At 45.2% G+C, this 15,483-nt stretch overlaps 1 protein-coding gene and 1 long non-coding RNA gene across 10 annotated transcripts in view; one reads left to right on the top strand and one right to left on the bottom strand.

The window, feature by feature from the left end:
* LOC309635925 overlaps positions 1 to 15,483 on the top strand; it is a 59,451-nt gene that overhangs the window by 27,331 nt on the left and 16,637 nt on the right. The window lies entirely within an intron of this gene.
* The window catches only part of TTC13 (tetratricopeptide repeat domain 13), a gene marked incomplete at its 5' end in the record, with an annotated part of 68,935 nt that continues 56,373 nt past the window's right edge, over positions 2,922 to 15,483 (bottom strand). For 5 of the 9 annotated variants that reach the window (XM_082407752.1, XM_082407754.1, XM_082407756.1 and 2 more), the window contains 7 exons: positions 2,922 to 3,828; positions 5,333 to 5,412; positions 5,554 to 5,632; positions 7,576 to 7,655; positions 8,613 to 8,748; positions 11,042 to 11,151; positions 14,711 to 14,795. In XM_082407752.1, the coding sequence (XP_082263878.1) occupies positions 3,714 to 3,828; positions 5,333 to 5,412; positions 5,554 to 5,632; positions 7,576 to 7,655; positions 8,613 to 8,748; positions 11,042 to 11,151; positions 14,711 to 14,795 (685 nt within the window). In that variant the 3' untranslated portion in view covers positions 2,922 to 3,713. The remainder of the gene's footprint in view (positions 3,829 to 5,332; positions 5,413 to 5,553; positions 5,633 to 7,575; positions 7,656 to 8,612; positions 8,749 to 11,041; positions 11,152 to 14,710; positions 14,796 to 15,483) is intronic. The other 4 variants (XM_082407753.1, XM_082407755.1, XM_082407757.1 and 1 more) reach the window with 1 other exon arrangement.

Here is a 15,483-nt window from a genome sequence, read left to right as displayed (position 1 = left end):
ACGGGCCAGGGCAGGCTCGGGGAGGCCCCTGGGGCTCTGGCCGGAGCTGCTGGGTGGGAGGGGGTCACTTAGGGCATAGAGAAGAGTGGGGGAAGGAAGTGACATTGGGGTGAGGAGTCACGGGCTCCAAGACAGACATCTTGAGAATGTTCGTGAACATACAGCCAACTCCTGCTGGTCTGGGACACACAGGTTTCTTCAGGTGACTCTGCTGATCTCTGCTCTGATTCGTATAAATCTTGCCTGAAAGGCAAGCATCGGAGAGCTGGAGCTTAGTTTCCTGTCCCTCACACTTTCCTCAACAGAAATAATGTTCCACGCAAAATTCCTAGTTTGCTAACAAGTCTTACCTACAGGATCTTTTAGTCTTTTGAAAGTCTGAACATGTTGTTCATAGGAGCCTTTTTACACATAGAGCTGAGATACTTGGAAAAGTCTGTAACAACTTATTTATAATACAGTTAATTACCACCGGGGGACATCATTTGGGATTATTCCCATGACAAAGCTTCTTCTAGTCTAATCCAGAACTCTCTAGGCTGTGCTATCCCGTATAATAGCCGCTAGCTCCATGTGGCTATATAAATTCTTTAAAATAAACGTTCAGTTCCTCGGCCACGCTCACCCGACTTCAAGCGCTCAGCAGTCACACGTGGCTGGCGACTGCCACACTGAACCAGGCAAATTACAGAACATCTGCATCATGGCAGACAGTCCCACTGGACGGTGCTGAGTTAACTGTGAGGCCCCCGGGGAAGGAGAAGCCTGAGAGAGCCGATGGAAAGAAAAGAGAGTGGCTGGAGCGTGTAGGTGAGGGCAAGAGCAGAGAGGCGCCACGTCGGGCGTGGGCCGGGCCGCTACTGTAGAAGACTGGGTTTTATCTCCAGGCGCTGAGATGCTTTGCGGGGATTAATCAGAGCAGCAGCAGGAAAACAAGTCGAGACTGCAGAAAGGGGTCAGGAGAGATTACAGGCACGGGGGAGGCAGTGATGGAGCTGAGGGCGAGTGGAGCGATAGGGGGTGGTATTTTGTAGGAGGGAGAGAAGCGCTGGCTTGTTAACGGACTGTGTCCTGGGTGACATTTCCGGACCAATGCACAGCCCCCTCTAACACGCACTTCAAATCATCTAGGGGGTAAAGGGGTCCTAAGACAGACAACTAGTAGGCAAACGAGTTACGCAAAGAATTTCTAATGGTAATAGCTGTAGCATAAGAGAACCAAAATGCAGGTACACAATCAGACCAACCTGCAAAACACTGGGAACCCAGCCTCTCACACTCAGATCTGACCTGGAGCAGAAAAGCCTCTCAAACCTGGCATTTCCAGTTTTCATCACAGAGCTGGGGGTAGGCTCAGGGTATCACAGGCCGAGCCGGAGAGCCCTAATTTCTGTGCCACGAAATCGAAAGGATCAGGTTATCTGATGAGCTAAAAACCAAACACAGACAGAAGGCACAGAGCAGCCTTGTTTCTTCAGAATGATCAAAAGTTTTCTATATGAAATTTTAAGGATAAAGGGGAACCTGATTCTGATTTTAAAGACTTACGTTTTAAAAAAGCGTTAAACAGAGGACAGCTTGTATAATGCAATTCTGATTTTTAGGTGAAATTGTTCAACGTAGCAGATGTGATGAGAGAACTTTAAACATTATGATATAAAAATGCATTCCAAATCTTCATGACCTTCTCGAGACAAGAACCCTCAAAGATGGGAACGGGAGCCCAGTACCCTCTCGGCCACCAAACAGACCTGCTCTGTTCAGACCACAGTCAGGTTGGCTCAAGTATTTTGGGACTTGGAGCAGAAGATGAAAGGTTTTCCCAGAACATCTTGGGATCACAGAATTTGGCATTTCAGTATGTCTAATGACATGATAGTTATAATACTCGCATGAGGAGAAACTGGGCTATTTAAATAAAAGCTGAAACGTAGTCATTTGGAGTTGGTAAACTAAGTTCCAAGGAAAAATTACATACTAATTCTGGGGTTTCAACACACTGTCGTATATTTCAGAAAAGTCAGCTAATTTATTTGGACCATTTCCCCAACTGAAAAATGGGTGTCTCACAATTTAAAATCTTGAAGAGTTGGTGATAAAGTGAAGAAAAGTCCTTGATAAAGTTGAAAGATTTTGCTTTTGAGATAATAAGCAAAAAGAGGGAAAAGTTTAAAAACTTATTCATTTCTCCTTTGTTTAATCTCTGCAATCCCTATCTCACTTTGCAATGCTGTAAGCTATATCTGGATGCAGCTCCTTTGTGGCTTCAGAAGTCTTTAGGTAGCCCAGTTTGGTCAAACAGCATGAAGTTGAGAGTGCAGAGAAATGTAACAGATAGATGGAGATTTTGCACGGAACAGTGTTAAGTACTCTGAATCTTGAGAAGAACCTGCGAATGAATCCTTGGTGCCTTGAGACCGTGGTGAGGCAGGCTAGGCCCTGGGGGTCAGAGAGGCCTGGCTGGATCCTAGCACCTTGGCTTTTAATAGCTGGGGGACCCGGGTGAGTCATCAACCTGCCAGAGCCTCAACTCCCTCATCTGTAATATGAAAATGAAGACCCAGGGGAAAGCTGGCCTGTGGGTGTGAAATCTCTTTCTAAAGTGAGGTGTGCCTGACAATTTCTATCACCATCCAGATGAGAGGAGAACACGAGCCAATCTTGGTGGCTGTTCTGAAGCACACGTCAGGCCCCAGAACAGCATCTGTCCAAAGGGCAAGTCCTATCTGACCAAATGGCCACGTTCTGCTGAGACCACAGACAACTCTGCCAGGGCCCAGCGTTAAGTCCCTGCCAACGAGCATGGACGCCTGCAGACACTGCTGTGTCCCTCTCGTGCAAGCCTGCGAGACAAAAGCTAAATAACGGAAAGAAGCAGTGACTAGTTTAACTCTTTAACAAAAATCAAAGAAAAATGAAAATGATTTGGAAATGGCAACAGTTTAATTGAACCCATTTACGGTCAACTACCCTGTCTGAAAAAGGAAATCAGTAATTTTCTGACTGTTCTTATAACCTGAAAGTGAAACTGGTTCACACAATGAAAACGTACATTATCCAGTGTCAAAAACTGGTGATTTACAGAAATCACCCCCATTTATTTTTTCCAGCAAAGAGGAGAAAAACAAACATGTTTCCATAATCCAGTGTTTGAATCACTGGCAAAAACTGTCTGCCTCATTCAACGTTCCTGGCCACGTGCTCCGGGAGCACTCTGATGGCCACGAATCTCCCGTGGCTCAAACAACACGGAGAGCCCACGCATGAGGATTATGTGAGTTGAAAACAAGATGCCTTCTCACAATGTGCCTAAAAAGAAGGTCTTTGAAGAATATCCAGATCTTTAAAGGAATGAAATCACTCCTGTTTTGTTGTTGGTTTTGTTCCTTTTAATGATTGATTTTTGGTTTTTGGAATAAACTTTCTTCACTGGGAGGAAGGAGTTGTATGACTTTGTAAGTGGAAACCAAGAGGCCGCTGGCTGATACGTATGCCTCCCCTCCCACAGAGCTTTTCTGTCGCCCCAAAACCCTCTTCCATGATTTTTATTATGGTTCGGAAAGGTAAGGAAAATGATTTCAAGTATTCAATTCCTATCAAAAATTGGTATCAAAAGTAATAAAGGACCTAATTTCTTTATAATTCCATGTTTTAAAAAATAACTTAAGAAGCAAGAGGTCCGGCCCTTTACTTGTATAAATACCACAGCGTAACTAGAGTTTCTTAAGACAACGTGGGGAGGAGTCCGTGTTGAGCACCTCGATCATTGATCTTAACGTTGGGAACGTCTCAGACACGGACGGAAGAGTCTTATAAGAAGGTGAGATACTGAAAAAGAAAAACACAAAGCGAGGGTGTGAAAATCAACACAACTGTACGAAAAAGGCAAAGCTTACGGTCTATTAATTCCTATTACGATATCACTTTCCAATACTCCCTACGCACGACATCAGACAATGTTACAAAGCAGGGGGCGCTGTGAACAGAGCAGGTCCTGCTGCAGCGATGATCTGGGGTACGGGCAGGCTCCCACCATGAGCTGCTGGGAAATTCAGCCAGTCTTCGGAAAGAAAAATCAATCCCTGATTTGCACAGTGAGTGTTACGCACGCACGTCCCTTTGGGGCGCATGCTGGACATGGAACCGGAAGACACAGGTTTCGGGTCTAGCCTTGATCCTTATCAGCGTTAGGGGTTCCTCTCAGCCCCACTTCCCATATCTGCAGCAAGAGGGAGAGGGTTCCTAACTCCCAGAGTTAGCAGGAGCGTGGGATGGGTGTCAAGGTACGCTGTGAAACGGCAGCTGCACAACATAGGGTAGTGTTGCTATCTTTTCCTTAAAGAGTTGTTGAAAGCTCAACACTGTAAAATGATGTAGGAAACAGAGGCGAGGGACCAGTCAGTCCCTATGGTCATGTTACTAAAACATGTGTAAACTAGTAAACGTGAAACAAGAATATACTGCAACAAGGTGTAGCTGTTAGGAGTTTCCATTACAGAGCTCATGGAATCCTTGCAAACTGGACAAAAGTGTCCTACAGACACAAATTTCTGTTTTAAACAGAGCACAAATTATCCAGCAACTTTTAGAGAGGTTGCTGTGTTCGGTAGGTAATGAAAGGCAGAACTGGAGGTGGTTATGATATAAAAAACATGGAGAAGGAGCAGGAATAAATAAGGTTAGACAGTGAGATTTGCTTATTCTTAACTAACTATGAAAGCATCTGTGAGTTTAATTTCATCGCAAATTTACACGTTCCCCGTGGTGCTTCTGAAAACAAGGTCCAGGAAAGATCAGAGTCTGCTAGGCTCTCCCACCGTAATTGTCAGGGGTAATTTCTGGCTAGCATTTCCTGACTCACGTGTATTCCGCACCTAAATAACAATAAAGTACCACCTTCCCAAAACCCAGAGTGCAGGAAAAATGCAGCTGAAAGGCAGGCACTACCACCCAGACTCAGTCTGAATCGGGTGCAGCTCAATGTTCAAAGTCACTCCCGAATACTGACCCTGAGAGTCTGGGACAAAGGGCGGATTAGGCAAGAGATGTGGATATCTGACTATATAAATAAGACATTTGTAACCCTTTCTTCACAAACCGGTTTCCTTACTTTATTCATTATTCACGTTTATCCATACACTCACCTGTTAAGGGGTCTTACGCAACAGCAAAAACATTTTAACCTTGAAAAGTGGATTAAATTCATTGTATAATCATAACTCATACAAATGAGTACAATTCCAGTTTCACGAGGCTCCAAAAGTAACCGGGAGCCCCTTCTTTCCCTTTTCAGTTGTAACATCCTTTTGTTTGACCCCTATCAAGCAGTTACCTTTTCAAGTTCATCCAGCTTTTAGCTATTTTGCTAAAGGCCTCTGAACCAGGGGCGGTCATAGCTTCAAAGTCAACCAACTGAAAAACAAAGAAATTTAAGAATGTGATCAAACACGGAGGGGAAGCTCCCTTTGGGATCCGTTGTATTCGTGTGTCTCAACACAAAACTCCGCAGATTGGGATTTAAATGTTTCCCTTCCAGCTCCAGCTCCGACATACCTTCCCTTTGGGAATTTTTCCTGCTACTTCTTTTCCACTCGCCATCAGGGCTCCCACAATCACTGAGTAAGCGATCACACTGTTTAGGTAAAGAAAATTGCAAGTCAGTCCCAGGCCACGGACAGTTACCACGTTAGAGCTCCCACGGATTTTCCATCCTAAGAGATGACATTTTATTTCTCTTAAGAATTCTCTGGACATTAAACATAAGAATATTTTCATTTGCTTTAAAAACATTTACTAATTTACTAATAAAACTATTTACTGATTTACTAATTGAAGGGTAAACGTGTAAGGATAATATTTTTCTGAGAACAGAGTTTCTTTTAATTAGGAGTCTTCTCCTCACTTGGCTTTTCTCTTCTTGTGAAAGAGTGAATTAGAAAATGTGCCTGCTTATATTTTTAACACCTTCATGGCTTTAAAATGCAATATATACGATATGCTTTGTAAATGCAAACATATTAATATTAGTGTTTAAACATTAAACACTTTGGCCCCCAAGAAGAAACAAGCAGAACGCGTTTTCAGAACGCACTAACAGACGGGTCCGAAGCCTGCTGCGTTACGGGCACTTCCTGGCACGTCCGGACTCACTCTAGATCCTGACGTCTCTGTGGCACCAGCTCTGTGCCCTGTGCCAGGCAGCCCAGGACGAAGACAACTAAGACAGACGTCTTGTTCCAGCGAGCGGACACCAGAGAGAGCGAGCCCATCCCGGGGTCGCCTGCCAGGGAAGCCCTCCCTGAGGCCGTGGCCACGTGCGCTGCATCTTCGAGGGCCACGGGCGGGGCCCCCGAGGCAGAGGAGGGGGAAGCGGGCCGGCAGTGGGAACAGGAAAGTGTGGGCACGGGCAGGGGGCGCGGGGAGGCGGGGACCGGCGCTGCGCATCACGCCGCCGCGTTGGCACCTGCCAATGGGTATGAAGATGTGTGGAGCGCAGAGAGGGCCGGAGAAAAGCCTGGCAACAGGGAGACCAGCTAGAAAGGTCAGTGCAAGAGATGGAGCAGGTCTGAGCTGCGAGGGGTGGCGGGGGATGGGAGGGCAGGGCTAGGGGGCAGGGTCAGCAAGACTGAGGGACTGAGCAGGTGCAGGGGCCTGCAAGGGCGGAGGATGGAAGGCGGCACATGGAGGCCGCCTGCTTGTCACCCATCGTGGGCACATCTAACGACGACTGTGCTGAAGGCACGAGATTTATGTTCCCATTTGGTTTCAGTGCCGTCGTTACCGTTAGGTAAGTTCCATGTAAGGGCACGCACCCGTCTACACCGTAGAGTGATCACCACAAGCCTAGTTTCCATCCATCACCACACAGGGGACCCCCTTTGCCCGTTTCACCCACCCGCCCCCAACGCTTTTGTCATATTATAACAAAACTTACTGCCACATTTTGGAGAGTTTTACTTTCTAAAGTAGTACTTAAAGATCAAGACATTTAAGTGTATTACTTTAGCCAAAGCATCTTAAAGTCAAACATGTGCTAACGATGGCATACGCCATTCGCATGATTTACTGTACACGGTACCAGATAAAAGGGAAGAAAAAGAAAGCTCTACAGACACATCCCTGTTTGAATGACACCTGAAAGATGCCTGATGAATTCAGTAAGTAGCAAGAATTCATTCATAATAACAAAAATACTTTGCAATGGTTGGTGAGCCAGAAGTATTAAACGTTAGCGCTAAAGGTCAATTAATGGCCAAAACTTGAGGGCGAGGGGAGAAGAGGGCAGGGTACAGCCTGGGCAAATATCAGGAGTTAAAGCACAGGGCGCACACGTGTGCACACAATGAGACTTCGAGCTCCAGCCTATAAACGCCAAGCACCTTCTTTTAGAACTACATTCCAGGACTCTTGGTGATGCAGTAGATCAAGAACATCATATTTGGGTGGACTTTGAAAAAAACCAAGGGGTCTTCCTGCCATTGCTGGGGTACCTGTACCCAGAGCCACACGGGAGATGTAAGCAAAAGGAGTGCATTCTTCACCCCAAAAACTGTCAGATTAGAGGATATCACTCACCTGGATCCGCGAGAGAGCGGCATTAAGTTATAAAAGTAATAAACTAAGGATAAGATTAAGTTGCCAACAGCATCAGTCTCCTAGGAAAAAAAGACATGTGCTTAGGAACTTAGATAACAGATTACAAACTCATTTCTTATTAGGTGACAAGACACATCAGAAGCATTTACATTAGGAAGAGGATTATTTCATTCTTCTACAAGAACCTACTTTTCACATCCTTGAATATTTTATACTCTTTCCAATGATTTCTGTTCTCTCGAGAGGGTATACATTCAGTTCGGTTTAGAGCAGTATGTCCCCAGCTGCCTTTAAAACTGCAACCTTTTCTGATAAACCTAGACATCTGTTTCAGTCTATAATGTTACTTGAAATGTCAACATATACATTGAGATTAAAATAAAACAAAGCCCTTATTAATACTGAATACACTTTCTCAGACTACAGGCCTCTCTACTCCAGGATTCTGATTAGTGCCCTACCCCCACCCACTGAGACTGAGGTGATCAGTATACTTAATTTATGTGTATAAACTGATTAAAATCCTGAGAAACAAAGTAACTTCCCAAGGGCCACGGGCATCCATTCCAGAATGTGGGTGGAGTGGCCCCCACACTCTCCGCACAGTGACAGCTACAGCGACGGAGGTGACATTGCAGCTCCTGCTCCCAAGGAGCCCCCCCCCTTGAGTCGGGGAAGCAACGGAGGGAAGAGGTCACAGGCCAGGAGAGCGTCACTAAATGCAGCGTAGGTCATGTCCATCATGGACCAACCTGTTCTCTTAGATCTTGACAAAGCCCAAATTTCTGATACTATGACACAGTCGCTGCATACATTTATCATTCCCCCTCCCCAGTTTCTGTAGTTACTAAATACGGGAATTGTCTCTATAAGAATATTAAAAGAAATATTTACCGGTCAATTGAAGCTGATTTCAAGCATAAACTGTGTAATCCCAAGGAAAGGGTAAAGGCTTGAAGAAGTTTACAAAAGAATCAGAAGAAGCATGGATAAAATGAAGATAAACAAAAACCTACCCCAAATTCTGATGAGAGAATCAGTACTTTTCCTTTTGCTGTTAGATCTTTATAAAGTGCATCTATTTCGGCGTGATATAATTGTGTTCTTTCTTCTGTGGTCTGAGTTTCCACGGAAAATAGTATATTGCCTACCCTAGAAATACAAGAAGGTGTGTCGAAGGCACGTATTATACGGTTCAAAGAGCTAAGCACGGAAGGGTGGGGAGGGCAGCGTGGCGATGGGGGCACAGGACGCGAGGAAGACTGTTTCTGCCTCTCTGAGCAGACAGATGGGGTGTGTCTCACAGCAGGCAGCTTTTCCACAAAATACGGTTTTGCTCAGTCTAACTGTAGGCACTGCTTACATGAGCTTAAGCTAACACAGGAGGAGGAAACTACACAGAGTAGAAGGTACTTCAATGCCCAGGAAACATTTTATCAGACAGCCACCCTATTACAATAGAAGAGCAGGGGCCGGGGCTGTGCCCTGAAAGCGAGTTCAGGGCCTCCACTGTTTCCTTTTCTTTAAGCTTCTGCCGCATATGTAGCTCCATGTGAGGCTCTGTGGAGGATATAAATTCTATGCAACAGGTATTTACTGGATAACGCCGGTACCCAAACACTGAAAATACTCCTCAGACCCTCTAAAGGACAACACAGCAGAGCTGCCGCCTTGATGGAGGGACGGAGGGGGAAACGAGGCCACAGATTATGATGAGACCATGCGTAGAGCCGTAAAGGTTCATCAGAGGTTCCAAGGAGAAAGAGCTGATCTACTCTGGAAGACATGGAAGAAAACGGGAAATGCTTGTGGAGGAAGGGGCCTGAACCTGGGTCTTGAAGAGGAGGATGGCGATGCCAGAGGCCCAGAGCCAGGAGGTGGGAGGTGACCTCGGGGAACAAGCAGTCCGGCTGAATTAGCAGGCCAGGCGCTGGCAGGAAAGTGCTTCAGGGAAGGCAGGAAGCGTTGTTTGAGGCCATTATTACAAAAGGCCTGAATGTGCAGCAGGGGGGCCGATTTTGGTGCCAACGGGCAACGAACGGCAGGGTACGGACCGGGGAGGGCGTTCTGGAGCCAGGGGAGTGCCCCGTGGACCCGGCCTTAGAACCTGAGGAAGCACTGGTCAGCCACAGGAGACCAGAGGTGGAGGCATGGGTCCTGAGTCTAGGTAGGGGTCAGAGGCCCCGAGCAAGACTGACAACAAACGGGGTGAGACAGACATCTGAGCAAAGACGCTGTGTTTCGGAGAAGGACTTACGGACCCTTACTCGGCAGTTCCACTTCTGCCTGGGAATTTAAAATCATGGGTGGGTGAAGAGGTAGGAGAAAAAATTTCACATCGATAGAAAACCCTGGAATTCCTTCTTGGGGGGAGAATGACCTTTATTGGGAAAGTGCTTTGATAAGTGGCTTGGGTTAGAGATGGAGACCTCAGTGACGTGGAAGAGTCATAGAACCTGGAAGTTGCTAAACGGGTGTTTCCTCGTGAAGGCCCGTGTAAGTTCGGACAAGGAAGCCAGAGCCCAGGAGGGGCTGAGAGGACGTGGCTCCCACCGCTGAGCTGCCGGAGTCCCTGATGCAGAAGCGGCGGAGCCTCGCAGGGAAGCAACTGAGAAGCGCGTGTTTCGGGGACGGCAGTGAACGGAGAGGGTCAAGGTCATTCCACCCAGAACTCAAGGGATACGGAGGCTCCTAGGTGAAGTTTGGATTTCAGATGTAAATAAAATGATCATTACTAAAAACGGTCACTGCGGCGCTACTACTGATAAGGTGAAAACACGGGAAACACCCTAAATGATCAATGACAAAAAAATTAGTAGGAGCAACTCTACAATATCCCTAAAATGGAATACTATGTAATTTTAAAAAATGCTTCTAAGAATAGGATATGGGGAAATGTCATAGTAAGGGTAGAAAAGAAACAGGTTATAAAACAGTATGGACAGTATAATCTCAGTTTTTAAAGGAAATAATGATTTAAAACTTTTAATCTTTGCTTATCTGTATTCTAAAGTTTCAATAAGACTGTACTTATACTCTCATACTACATTAAAACCTATATTTAAAAATCCAATAATAGCCTTCAACCTGCCAATCTCTCATCGTTTTTCCATTTAATTAGTAAAAGTCTTCCCCACGACAAACTTCAAGAACCCGGAAGAATGCTTTCCACAAACCACATCAGACATTATACTTAATATCTAGAAAGTTGTTAGATTTAGCACAGTCAGAAAATCTATCTGCTGGTGTAATAATCTAAATGTCACGTTAAAAAAAAAAAAAAAAAAAAAAAGCTGGTTCTCGTTACACACTGGACCTTGATAATCTCCGTTTCAGGAGACAGCCAAAGCCCAGGAGGTCCAATCTCCCGCGGCAGCACCAAGCGTCTGCATGCCTTCTGACACCAGCCCCCGTCTGCACACCCACACGTGGGAAGCACACGTACTTGTCTCCTGTAATAGTGATCGTGAAGCCATCATATTCCTTCCCTTGGTCTTTGAGGCTGGGAACTTTTGTGTTCACAGTGAACCCATCCTTCGTTTTAGTATTAAACTGCTTTTGGGGAAAAAGAAAATTCACGTTACTGGTGAGATTCACTGTAAATTCCCAACTGCCACTCTGCAGCGCCGACTCCGACTTTCATGTTTTTAAGACGGGTCACGGCGTGCCAGACACCGTGTATTCTCTGTCCTGGCCCCATGCCCCGACCCAGACTCTCAGCCCGAGTCACGCTCCCCGTGGCCCCTGCCAGAGGCCAGCAGAGAACCTCAGAGCAAAAGGCACACAGCCTCCCTGCGATGGCAAGGCCCCTGCTCACTACTAAGAGCTCCCTTTGGGTCTTTTCTCTCGTTCATCTTAAGTGGCAGCCACTTTGATACTTTGCAGAATAGCTGCACTCAACATCCTATAATTCAAAAGGGCACCTTGTGTTTATGCTAGTGCTTCTTCAAAGTAGACTCTCATCTGTATGAAAAGTACTCAGAATTTTGTCAACTGAGAATTTTATACACACACATGCACACACCCCAGCTCTGCAGACCACAGAGTGACAAAGCAGAGTATTCTAAAGGAATCACACAGAGATCAGAGTGGCCCTTAAGGGTGATGAGTATGAACACAGCTTTCTGTTGAAAACACTTTTGACAAAGTGAAATGCCAATAAATTGCTCCAGAAGAATCCTCCCCAGTTCGGTTATTTAGTGTAGCCAACATTTTCTTAGGATTGACAGACTTGAATAAGAGAATCAATGGTAAAATTAAAAGAGGTCGTGCTTCGCATAACATATTGGAGGGAAAGTTTGTCCAAAAACAGCGACAGCCAGCAGGCATTCACCAAGGTCCAGAGGAGGACATAGCTGAATGGACGTCAGCAGGAGAGCCGGCAGCAGGGGCCGAGATGGGAGGTGTCCTGTATGAGGACAAGGACTTGTAGAGGCAGAAGCATTGGCACACTTAGTATGTGCCAATGCTCTCTAACGCTCACAGCATGCCCATAAGACAGGACACGACCTCCATCTTATAGGTGAGGAAACCAAGTCGGTGAGATGAAGTGAGGTGAGGTCTGGCCTGAGCTGGCACGAGGGAGTGGCAGAGTGGAAACAGGGACCCAGACCCTCTCGATGTCCAGTCCCCTCATTTACTAACCAGCTGCCCTGAGGGGAGCTGAGGTACATCTGAACTTGGCTTTTCAGCAAAAGTACATGTGCTGAAAAAGTACATGTACTTTTCAGCAAAAGTACGTATATCTCAGTGGAGGCTGTCACGGCATCATATTCACCAAGCACTTTAAACACAAAGGCGTATTTTTATATACTTCTACGTGTGCCTTTAGAAAGGCCAGTGTACCCACAGCCTGGCTGGAGGTGCGGTGAGCAAAACCACAGTGGGACGGCCACTCCCAGATGCGGCCAGACAGGCAGTGACTTTGCAATGGGAGCCAGGCACTGGGCGGGCGATGCCCGGCCCCTTAGCTCCTCTCCAGGCAACTGCAGCCTTTTGTCCATTGCGCTTTTCTTTTTAGACAGAGATATACATATATTAAAATATCCCTAAGCTGATTTTGTATTCTGCCTAATATAGTAAACTTAAATGCCTAAAATACCCACAGGACAGCTAAAGACTAAAACCTGAGTCAGGCTCTCCTTTTCTTTCTGTCTGGTGCATCCAGCGGCCCTCGGGGCGGCCCTTCTGCCCCTCGGGGGGCGTTTGGGGAATTTATGGGAGAATGTGGTGGCTGTGGGGATGAGATGCAGGGGACGGTCACACAGGCGCGACCCCCACTGGACTTTCATGTAGGTGAAGAACCTGTTTATAACGTAATGATTATCTAGGCCTGGAACCAGGCTCCGTTTTACACTCACACGCTAAATATTTGTTATAGTTTTAATACGCACTGACTTTCCTAGGAATGCAAACAGCATATAAATTGAGGAAAGAGGATACTATAAATTGTGTGGAACTTTATTAAGTGTGGTTCACCATGACAGAAAACCGTATTGCCGACATCGTAGCTCATGATACTTGAGTCACCAAATGACACATGGATACAGGGCTGCATCTGTCGCTGTCACGTTCACCAAGATTTTACACATATGTGCAAGCAACTGGCTACTTCTTTGTGGCTTCTCATGAAGACATGCCTGAATGTTGACATACTGAAATACATGGTTTTCTACTATAAACAACTTACCTTTTAGAACTCCCTTATGGCACTATGGTGACTTCTGAAAGAATTTTTTGAGTAGGTGGGATACATTCTTTATGAATTTCATTCTAGTGCAGTAAAGGGGCCATCTGAACATGTTTACTGAGTGAAGACGGGTCTGAGAAGACTGAGAACCACTGCCTCAGTTCATGAGACCTTAAACAACCAGGTCGGCCGGAATCACGGCTCTCCAGCACACAAGAGCCTGGGATGAGACTGGGAGAGCCTGTCAAACCCGGCGAGCAGACTGAACCCTGGGTGCAGAGTCAGCTCATGGCTTTGTCCATGACGGGATGCTTCCTGGTTATTCTTTAGAAATGGATAAGCTTTGGTCAGTCATAGAAATTTCTTAATGTTTACTTGATGTAAATCAATCCTATCTACTAGAGCTACAAGGAGAACATTGATTCAAGTTTTATGTTATAGTTCAAACCATTAACTGAAAAAAACCAAATCTACCTGCTGTTGGCTCATTTTTGGGTAGTTATGTTCCTAGGTGGAGAAAAGGTGCATAAAATTATAACTTCTTAATGGATTATACTTTTAAACAATATCATTTCTGTCCCCTGACATGCCCTTTATCTTGAATTCCAATGTTTCTGATACTGATACTGCCACACCTGCTTTTCTTCAGTAGCATTTGCCTGCCTACCTTTCCCCCTTCAACTTTTTGAATGTCATCTTGTTGTAGGTGTTTCCGGTGAACAGGACATAGCTGGGCTTTAAAATACCGATCTGAGATGCTCGTCCTTTCAGTGAGGGATCGATTATTAACGTCATGTTGAGACACAGCATCCATTACAGACATTTCCTCCTTACCTTTTTTCCCCTTTCTGTAAGCTTTTAGTTAAACTGACTTTGTTTTCCTTATTCCATTTTCCTACCTTCTAGGGTCTGTTTTGTTTTATTTTGGTTATTATGCAGAATGTGTTTTTATCAGTGTTTTCAAGTAGCACACTTTATAAAACTTAAAATACTTAATAACAAACATGCATTTAATAATTACAAGTTCTTTTTTTAAAAAGTACTGGGCTTCCCTGGTGGCGCAGTGGTTAAGAATCCGCCTGCCAATGAAGAGAACAGAGGTTCGAGTACTGGACAGGGAAGAGCCCCCCATGCCACGGAGCAACAGATCCTGTACGCCACAACTACTGAGCCCACGTGCCACAACCATTGAAGCCCATGAGCCTAGAGCCCGTGCTCTGCAACAAGAGAAGCCACCACAATGAGAAGCCCACGCACCGCAACGAAGGGTAGCCCCCGCTCGCCGCAACTAGAGAAAGCCCATGCGCAGCAACGAAGACCCGACGCAGCCAAAAATAAATATAAAAATAAAATAAATAAAATTTTTTAAAAAGTACTAATTGTTTCCCCTAAAAACACCTACTGCGATTTTGATGATAAATTTACCTTCATAATTGGAAGGAGGTCTTCCACTTTGTGGACCTTTTCCAGAGCTTCTCTAACTTCCAACAATCCTTTAGGATTATTAGCTCTTAAAAAGGGAAAGACAGAGAGATGGCAACTAAAATTAATACAGGAATTAATAATTAATTACGCTCTTACCTTTAATTTAAATAAATCATCCTTAATTACTAGTGGCTCAATATTCAAAACGGTGGACCACAACCAAAGTTTTGAAATAATGGGATGGTTTAATCTAATGAGTATTGGGTTACAGATGAGAATTAAGGAAACAAGACAGCAGTCTGTCTAGAATGTGAACTGGGGAAAACCTGAAAGGATGGACAGCCAATGTCTGTGTGGACATGCATGGGTCTGGGCTTGGTCAGAAAACCTTGATTCTCCTCTTCCAACTCTGAAATTAGAAGTAAATGTTTTTTCTTCCTGAAGTTGCTCAAATGGAAGTATTCTACTAGGCTCCTACACCAATTTTCTATTTACTTGGTGACAACTAACATTCAGAATTCCTTTTTCCCCAGCGTTCTGTCCACTGTCCTATCTATACTGTACTGCCTCTCAGTTGAGGGAGAATGAGTATTAAGGCGGAAATCCCTCATTTAATCCCTAATTAAGAAATTCAAAGAAACATCCTGCTTTCTTTGAATTCAAAGCAAGGCTAGACACTTTCAAAGAGGCTAGAAAAGTCACAGCATTGTGCGTAAGATAAAAATACTCAGTTAAGGTCCACGGATTTTGTGAAGCTCTTAAAAAGAAGGTTG

The sequence above is a fragment of the Balaenoptera borealis genome, assembly GCF_965194805.1.
Source record: "Balaenoptera borealis genome assembly, chromosome: 10".
NCBI lineage: Eukaryota > Metazoa > Chordata > Mammalia > Artiodactyla > Balaenopteridae > Balaenoptera > Balaenoptera borealis.
This window is presented reverse-complemented; position numbering and strand designations above follow the sequence as displayed.